Genomic DNA, 9,334 nt, shown 5'->3' on the forward strand with positions numbered 1-9,334 from the left:
ATGCCTCTCCCTTCCTCTCTGTAAAAAATCAATAAAATATATATTTTAAAAATAAATAAATAAGTAAAATAAAGCCGTCAAGCGGCAGGTGGCCGGGAGTCCCCCACTGGGCACTGCCCCCCCCCCTGGGAAGGCCCGGGCACCCCTGAGCACCCCCAGGATGGGCAGAAGGAAGTCCAGTGGGCACAGGGCTAGTTCTACCTCATTTATTGTGTTTAAGAAAGGCCTTCTATAGGGTTCACCTAATGAGGGGTGTGGGGTGTGGGGACAGGGCAATCCAGGGTCCTGAGGAGGAGGAGGAGGAGGAGGGAGGGTCCAGGCTGGGACGAATCAGGTCCAGAGAAGAGCCAAGTCAGGCTGGTCCCCAAAGAGCCCCCAATTCCGGGATGGGTGGGGGCGCGGAGAGGGGGCTCCGGGAGGGCACACCTGGCAGGGGGAGGGGCTGGGACCAGCTGAGCTCGGGCTCCCAGCTGGCGGGACTGAGAGTTTGGGGCGGTTTCTAAGGATCTACAAGCATCACAGTCCGCCACCGGCTGCGACAGGAAGGCCCTGCCTGGGGAGGCGCCCGGATCCTCCACGCCAGGCCCCCAGTCCGCCCTCCGGACAGCAAGGCGGCCGGGCCGTCCAAGCTGGACCCGTGGGGACAGAGACGCCGAACGGCCAGGCTGCCTGCCCCCCGGCCCCTCGCCGGCCTCCCGGGAGGGCCCGGCCTCAGCAGGGCGTGCCCAGGGGCAGGAGCGGGGGCGACTCCCTGGGCTTGTGGAAGTAGATGGAGGAGGACATCTCCGTCTTGAGCTTGCCGTCCGCGCCGGGGGCAGCTGGGGCGTCCGCGGGCCCCCCGCACTCCTCGCAGCAGCAGCAGCAGCAGTCCAGGAAGGCCCGGCCCAGCGGCCGGGACACGCACAGCAGCAGCACGGGCGTCACGGCGCCCTTGAAGAAGGCGGAGAACTGGTTGACCAGGCCCAGCAGGCCCAGGGTCTGGCGGCTCAGCTCGGCGGCCAGGTAGGCCCGCACGAGGTTGCAGACGTTCTCGGGCAGCGTGCACAGGGCGTAGACCACCGTCAGCCCCACCACCGTGGCGTTGAGCTGGCTCTCGCACTGCCCGTGCCTGCCGGCCGCCGCCTGGCACGCCGCGGGCCTCCGCCCCCCGGGGGGGCAGCCCCGCACGCGCCAGGTCACCAGCTGGCAGGTGACGGTGAAGAGGACGGGCAGGCAGAAGTAGCAGCCGAAGGACCACCACATGCGGGCGTGCTGGTAGGTCAGCACCAGCGAGTAGAGGGACTCGGGCAGGCCGGCCGAGGGGCGCATGACGCAGGCGTCCACCGTGCCGCCGGCGGGCGCGGGGGCGGGCTCCTGCGCCAGCTGCCACAGCAGGAGCTCGGGCACGGCCAGCGTCATGGAGCCCACCCAGATGACGGCCAGCTTGGCCAGGATGGACTGGCACCTCTCGACGGGCCGCACCTTGGGCAGCGTGCTGGTGGCCGCGTGGAAGCGGTCAATGCCCAGGGCGCAGAGGCTGAAGGTGGTGACCCCCAGAGAGGAGACCTGGGCGGAGACGGGAGGAGAGGGGAGCCACGGTCAGGCCAGGGGGCTTTTTTGTTGTTCATCCTCCCCCCGGGATATTTCTCCACTGGATTTTAGGGCGAGGGGAAGAGAGAGGGAGAGAGAGAGAGAAGCATCGATGTGAGAGAAACACATGGATGGGTTGCCTCCTGCACGAGCCCTGACCAGGGCCTGGTCCGGGGAGGAGCCTGCAAACGAGGTAGGGGGCCTTGACCGGATTCGAACCTGGGACCCTTTGGTCCCCAGGCCAGCGCTCTATCCACTGGGCCACACCGGCCGGGGCTGCGTGGAGCATTTTGTACTCGCCAGGCACCTCCCCTCGGTCGTCAGGTCCTCACAACAACCAGCCACCTTCAGAGCAGGGAACTGCGCCCGCCCACCAGCCTGGCTCAGGGGTGGAGCGTCGACCTAGGAACGAGGAGGTCGAGGTCCGATTCCCCGTCAGGGCACAGGCCCGGGTTGCAGGCTCAATCCCCAGTGTGGGGCGTGCAGGAGGCAGCCGGTCCATGATTCTCTCTCATCATTGATGTTTCTCTCTCTCCCTCTCCCTTCCTCTCTGAAACAAATAAAAATATATTTTATTTTATTTATTTTTTTAATAAATATTTTATTGATTTTTTAGAGAGAGGAAGGGAGAGGGACAGAGAGTTAGAAACATCGATGAGAGAGAAACATTGATCAGCTGCCTCCTGCACACTCCCTTCTGGGGATGTGCCCGCAACCAAGATACATGCCCTTGACCGGAATCGAACCTGGGAGCCTTGAGTCCGCAGGCCGACGCTCTATCCACTGAGCCAAACCGGTTAGGGCTGAAACAAATAAAAATATATTTTAAAAAAAGAAGAAGAAAAGGAGAACTAACTGCTTGCCAGGCCAGACCTTGGAGGGCAGAGCTGAGGCCCCACGGAGGGGGGGGGGGGGGCGGGGGGGGTGAGTGTGGCCACACAGGGACTCAGCAGTCCTGGTCTTTGCAGGTGACGAGGTCTTGGTTCTGCCCCGTTACCTGCAAGCACATGGTCTCCGGGAACACGCCTCGCACACGCTCACAAACACACACTCCCAAGCTCACCCTGGCCGTGTCCGGAGCAGCCAGGCTTGGCCGCGAGGGGTCGCGAACTCGCCACCCTCCCCGTGGGCGCTCACTGCGCCGACAGGAAAACCGCCCGAGAGCCAAGAGGAAGCCGCCAGGGCCGCTGGGGAGCGTGCCCGGGAGAAGAAAGGCGGCGGGGCCTCCGGCGGCCAGAGGACAAGGACCACACAGGACTGTGCTCGATGCCTCCGGCCACGCGGGTCCCCCACTGATTGGCATGGCCGCTGGGCGTCCTGGGTGAGCCGTGCCGACCCCCTGCAGGCGGCCTCGCCTGCTCTCCGCCCCCCCCCCCCCCCCCGCCTCTCACAGGATCTCTCTAGAGTCATTCCTGAGATCCCCCCCCCCAGATAAGGGTTCCGGGGCCTTGAACTTGGTCCTGGACTTCCACCCACCACCCTTCCTACAAGGGTGGCCGCTGCCCTCTAAGAGGGGTAGAGGGTGGCGAGGAGGCCTCGGGCCGGAGGGTGGGTCAGGGTGGGTCTCCGCATACCAGAACCCCTCCCTCCCCCCACTACAGCCCCCAGGTGTGCAGAGACCCACCCTGGCGTAGGGCCGGGCTGTCTGGGACCAGCCAGCCACCTGTATGCCCCCCTCCCCAGGCCGCTCCCAGGAAAACCAGCATCCATTGAATTCTTCTCATTGTAAGTACTTTCTCCTGAGCACCACTTAATCCTTCAAGAATTCATTCAGTCCTGGCTGGTGTTGTTCCATGGTTAGGGCATCGGCCCGGGCAGCCAAAGGTCATGGGTTTGATTTCCGGTCAAGGACACGCGTACCTGGGTCGCAGGTTCGATCCTCGGCCCCGGTCAGGGCTTGTGGGGGAGGCAACACACCAATGGATGTGTGTCTCTCACATCCATGTGTGTCTCTCTCTCTCCCCCCATCCCTTCTACTGCCTCTAAAAATCAATGGAGCCCGGCTGGTGTGGCTCAGTGGTTGAGCATTGACCAATGAACCGGGAGGTCAAGGTTTGATTCCCGGTCAGGGCACACGCCCGGGTTTGGGCATCGGGAGGGGGCGGGCACACGGGAGAGAAAGACACCCTAAGGACTGAGAGGGGGAGCGGTGCCCGAGGTGGAGAGACGGCGGGGGACAGCGCAGGATACAGAGCAGGGACAGCCGCCCTGAGCAGCTCCCTCGGGGGACACCCGGCTGCCCTGCACCCCAGGCCGCTCCCCCCCCCCCCCAAGAGCCACCCACAGCCAGTTCCCTATGTGTCCCGTCTGCAGGAGACGCAGCAAGACTGTACTCAGGCCCTAGGTCGCGGGGCCGCGGGGCCGCACGCCCCCACCTCCCGCTGCTAGCGCCCCCCGGACGCTCACCTCCAAGAAGGGCACGGCCCGGCAGGACGCGTCCCCCAGCAGCCGCTGCTTGGAGAGCTCGTTGAAGATGACGACGGGCAGGCAGAAGAAGAGGACCAGGAAGTCCCAGAGCGCCAGGCTGGCCAGGATGGCGTTCCAGGCGCTCTTCAGGTAGTAGCTGTGCCCCACCACGCACATGACCGCCAGGTTGCCCACGATGCCCACGGCGAAGACCACCAGGGCCAGCAGCAGGATGGCGTAGGCGCCGTAGGAGTTCTCCGTCACCGGGTACAGGGGGTTCTGCATCTGCAGCCGCTGGCCGGGCACCCCTGTCGGAGGGCCCCCCGGCTCTGGCCCGCTGCCTGGGGCGTCCCCGGTGTCATCCGGGCGGGGGCTGGTGGCCGCCCGGGGCTCGGTGGGCTGCGGGCCAGCAGGGCGGATGGGCCGGGGGAACTCAGCCCAGGCCTCGGGCACGTACTTCTGCACCCCCCTGGCCTCCTCGTCCTCAGTGCCTCTCCTGGGCCGGCTCCTCTGGTCCAGGGCCCCCGCCGGGAGCCTCCCGGGGTGCCGGGGGGCGGCCCCAGGGACGCCGCTCAGCCCCGCGGCCGAGGACACCACCGCGAGGGAGACGGCCAGCGGCCACAGCCACCGCATGGCCGACAGCGAGAGGCAGCTGTCCCCCGGAGAGTAGGTGAGGGCAGGGAACCCGGTGCCCGAGGAGCAGAGAGAGGCAGCTGGCCGCGCGGTCCGCCCCCAGTAGGCGTCTGGCATCACCACCCTCCTCAGTGGCCTCCAGCCGCTCCCTCCCGCCCGCCCCGCCGGCCACGGGCTGGGCAGGGCCCTCTGCTGGACACAGAGCTCTCTTTGCTGCCCTGCGGACACTCCTCCCCAGGCCCCACAGGCGACAGCGTGTCAGCCCTGCAGCCCTTGGAGGCCACCCGCTCCGGCCACGGGAGCCGGACAGGACCTGGGTCCCTTCCACCGGGAGCAGGGGTGGAAGCAGAGCTGGGACCCCACCTCCGCAGACAGTGCTAAGGCAGCCGCTAGGCCTGCTGCTGTCATTCGCTGAGCGCGCAGTAGGCCCTTGTGCTCTCAGCTGATATCCCGTCACCCCTCACAGCAACCTGGGGGCGGGGGGCGGGGGTTAAGGGACAACACTGCCATGTTTCGGGTCCGAGACCCCGAGGCTGCAGAGCGAGGAGGGACCTGGGCCGAGTCCAGAGCCCTCTCACCCAACGCCGTTCGCAAGGGCACGTGTCCGTCAGCTGGGCCCCTGGCCACGCCAGTGCCCTCGGAAAGCAGCCACAGTGAAAAACCTCGCCCTGGCCGGCTTGGCTCAGTGGATAGAGCGTCAGCCTGCGGACTAAAGGGTCCCAGGTTCGATTCCGGCCAAGGGCACGTGCCCGGGTTTCGGGCTCGATGCTCCCCCAGCAGGGGACGTGCAGGAGGCAGCCGATCCATGATTCTCTCTCATCACTGATGTTTCTATTTCTCTATCTCCCTTCCTCTCTGAAATCAAAAAAATATTTTTTTAAACAAACAAACAAAAACCCTAGCCCAGCCCAGCCAGCGTGGCTCAGGAGGTCACGGTTTGATCCCTGGTCGGGGCACCTGCCCAGGTTGCAGGCTCCATCCCCAGCGGGAGACATGCAGGAGGCGGCCGATCCATGATTCTCTCTCATCATTGATGTTTCCATCTCTCTCTCCCTCTCTCTTCCTCTCTGAAATCAGTAAAAATATATTTAAAAAAAAATTGTTTTTAAGTGGAGATTGAAGTCCAGAGAGGTAGAGCCGCAGCCAGCACAGACCTCGGGGCCCGCAGTCGGGCACGAGCCATGAGGCGTCGAGCTGGGCACAGGCCGAGCCCCTCTGCTCCTTCTTCGCTCTCGTGAACGTGCCCCCGTCACACCGGGCTGACGGGGGTGCTGGGTGAGCTCTGACCCCTGGGAGGGCCCCGCTCTGCCGGCCCCCCGACTTCCTGGGTTCCGTGGGGACGGCTGGGCCGGCAGAGGCCACTAGGTGGAGGCAGATGTCCAGTAGCCGGGCCTCGCTCCTCCATCGTCACCTCCCACCTGCTGGCCCCCAGCCCCCTGCACCCCGGACACCAAGTGCCAGGGGGTGTGCCCCCACGGCCGCATCCCTCACTCCCCCCGAGGGCGCCCCACATGGGCCCCCCAACGCTCTGCTCCTGTCCCCGCTGCTGCTTCGAGGACGACCCCTCCCTCCGGGCCAGGCTGGTCCCTGGTTCTGGAGGATGCCAGCGGGCGGGGAGGCAAGACTCCTGCCCGTGGGAATGTCTGCAGGATCCCAGGGGTTCCCCATCCTCCTCCCTCGGAATTTCCCTGAGGCCAGCGACAAAAAGGCTACTCAGGTGGGACGGGGTGGGCCAGAGGCTGGGGCTGCCCCGGGCCCTGGACGAGGGAGGCCCCGGGCGGTCACGGGTGCCACCCTGAACCTCGTGCCGGGCGGTCCATGTGCGGGCGCCCACCCGCCGAGACCTGAGTCCGGAACGAGATCTCAGGCTCTGCCCCTCTGGTGCTGGGTAAGGGTGGGCGGGTGGGATGGGTGGGGGGGGGGGGGGCGGGAAGCACGAACTCTGGCCAAGTGCTTGAGCCCTCTGTGCCGCGTGGCTCTGTGTCTGCCCCTCGGGGTGACAGCAGCTGGTCGCAAGGACGGCTGAGGGCACCTACTAGTCGCTGCCACACGGCCCGGCCCATTGGAGTGTGAGCTGTGGGCGGCGGTGAGTCAGCCCATCTCGCAGCCGGCCTGCGAGGCCGGGACGCGCATCGCGCCCAGCTACAGGCCTGGAGGGGGGAGCACAGAGAGGCAGGGGCGGCCGGAGAGGAGCCTGTGTCGCTAATGAGCAAGTAACCTCTGTTTGCACCCCTCCACGGACGGGGAGCTCACTACCACAGAGGGGTCACCGTCGGCAGGTGGCGGGCCCTCTGGGCTGGGACCTGGCTCTGAAGCCCGGGTGGGGGGGGGAGTGGGAGGAGCCAGCCCGCGGCTGGGACTGCCTGGGAGGTGGGGTCATGCCAGGGTCCTGCCCCCCAAGCCCCCCCCCCCCCCGGCCCTCTGGTGCTGGCACCACCGCCTCCGGAGCCCGGCGCCCGGCTGGGACAGCAGATTATTCATTGCCAGGTGCCCGGTCCCGTCCCTTCTGCTTTCTGGCCCTGATGTCCTGACCCAGGTGCTACCTCAGCACAGAAGAATGCTGGGGGGGGGGGGGGGGGGCGGGGCAGAGGGTTAACCCTTCCCAGGCAGCACCGGCACCAGCCAAGGACGGCCGAACTCCTTCCCTCGGGGCTCTGAGCCCACGAGGGGCCCTGTGTTCCTCCCTCTGGCCGGAGAGTGGTCCCCGGACACAGCACGAAAGCAAACCCACAGCCCGGCCGGGGTGGCTCAGTGGTTTGAGCATCGACCTATGAACCAGGAGGTCGGGGTTCGAGTCCCGGTCAGGGCACAGGCCCGGGTTGCGGGCTCCATCCCCAGCAGGGGGCGCGCAGGAGGCAGCTGATCCATGATGCTCTCTCATCATTGATGTTTCTCTCTCTCTCTCTCCCTCTCCCTTCCTCTCTGAAATCAATAAAAATATATATTTTGCCCTAGCCAGTTTGGCTCAGTGGATAGAGCGTCAGCCTGCGGACTGAAGGGTTCCAGGTTCGATTCCCGGTCAAGGGCACATGCCTGGGTTGTGGGCTCCATCCCCAGTAGTGGGTGTGCAGGGGGCAGCTGACCCATGATTCTCTCTCATCATTGATGTTTCTATTTCTCTCCCCCTCTCCCTTCCTCTCTGAGATCAATAAAGATATTATTTAATAAATAAATAAATAAAAATATGTAATTTTTTTAAAAAAGAATTCACACACTTCTCTCCTCTGAGCCATGCCTGACCCCAGAGCTCTGGACGGCGGGTGGAGACAGCCATACACCTGGGGGGCTGTTCCGAGCAGTTGGACACCCAAGAGGCATCGCTGACCTGCAGTGGGTGTGCGTGAAGGTGGGTCCCCTCCCCACCCTCACGGGAGGCACTACCTGGGTGGCCAGGGGCCCTGTGCTCACGAAAGAGCCGGGCAGAGTGGCCCTGAGCGGACGCCTTGCACTTCAGACCCCACGGCTCCCTGCCACTCTCCCGGGCGAACCGAGCGTCCACCTCCGTCCACCTTCGTCATCTCATGGCCACCGAGACCGGGCTGGGTGGAGAGGAGGCCGGAGTGCCCACGTCAGAGGCCACACCTCCCTGAGGGAGAGGAGGAAATTTCCCAGATGCGGAGGAGGCTGAAGACAGACTCGAAGACCCCGCCCTCAGCCCGGCTCCCTGGAACTGGCAGGGTCACCACGCTGGCTGCCCCAGGTCTGGGACAGGCTGCCCCTGTGGGGGAGGGGCAGGGTCTCCGGCCCCAGGAGAGGCCCCCGCCCCCCCCTCCCCCGTTCTCCTGGCTGCAGGGCCCAGGCTGGGCCACTAGGAAGCTGCTCTAGGAGCCCACACTGAGTGTCCACACCGTCCCCTGGCTGTCCTGCCCCTGACCGAGCACACGCACGGCTTGCACCTTCGCTGCATTAGTCCCCAGCAGGGCTGAGCTGGGCGGGCGGGTTCCAGCTAAGGCCATGCCTCTGGGCTCCTTACGGCAGCAAACACACCGCCACTGGGATGCCCGGCAGGGCTCCGTGGTGATCATCGACCATCGACCTAGGAACCGGGAGGTCACGGTTCGATTCCCGGTCGGGGCACAGGCCCGGGTGTTGGGCTCGATCCCCAGTGGGGGGCGTGCAGGAAGCAGCCGATCCGTGATTCTCTCTCATCACTGAGTTCCTCTCTCTTTCTCTCTCTCTCCCTCTCCCTTCCTCTGTGAAACCAATAAAAAACATATTTTATAAAATAAAATAAAGAAAAAAATATCCTTGGGTGGGGATTAACCAAAAAAATTTAAAATCACTTGTTTTCAAAAAATGGAAAAATCAGCCTGCTCTGTTTGGTCAAACATTGAATGAACTCACCCCCAGGCATGGCAGGGCCAGACCAAATGATTTCCAGGGCCTTCCCCGGCCCCGGGGCCAGACGTTCCCCCCCCCACCCCCCCACCCCCACCCCCCCGGCCTGACGGTTGGTTCATAGACAGTTGGCCTGGAGGCTGGCGAGACGTAGGTGGGTCTGTTGCAACCTCTGGGTCCCTTCCCTTCTGCCCATTTCTGACCCAGGGGGAGGAGGGGTGGCCGTGGCCGAGGCGCGTGGCACCCGTGTCCGTGTGTGTGTGTGTGTGTGTGTGTGTGTGTGTGTGCGGGGGGGGGGGGTACAGAGCTGGGCAGAGGGGGAGCCTCAGGCTTCTTTCCAGGACGGCCGGGCGGGGTGTGGCCAGCAGATGCCGCAGCTGTGTCGGCG

General features: G+C 64.8%; 1 protein-coding gene across 1 annotated transcript; it reads right to left on the bottom strand.

Annotated features, from left to right (window-relative positions):
• Positions 1 to 199: 199 nt before the first annotated feature.
• On the bottom strand, positions 200 to 4,747 carry GPR37L1 (G protein-coupled receptor 37 like 1). Its single transcript, XM_059677888.1, has 2 exons — positions 3,976 to 4,747; positions 200 to 1,545 (listed from the first exon to the last, which is right to left on the bottom strand). Exons 1-2 carry the CDS (start codon positions 4,723 to 4,725, stop codon positions 712 to 714), a joined length of 1,584 nt encoding a protein of 527 aa, XP_059533871.1. The 5' UTR covers positions 4,726 to 4,747; the 3' UTR covers positions 200 to 711.
• Positions 4,748 to 9,334: the final 4,587 nt, after the last annotated feature.

Source organism: Myotis daubentonii, chromosome 20, assembly GCF_963259705.1.
Source record: "Myotis daubentonii chromosome 20, mMyoDau2.1, whole genome shotgun sequence".
NCBI lineage: Eukaryota > Metazoa > Chordata > Mammalia > Chiroptera > Vespertilionidae > Myotis > Myotis daubentonii.

Coding starts and splice junctions, on each gene's coding strand:
- GPR37L1 (XM_059677888.1), bottom strand. CDS start 4,725: ATGCCAGACGCCTACTGGGGGCGGACCGCGCGGCCAGCTGCCTCTCTC. Junction 1,546..3,975: donor GGGCCGTGCCCTTCTTGGAG/GTGAGCGTCCGG, acceptor GTCTCCGCCCAG/GTCTCCTCTCTGGGGGTCAC.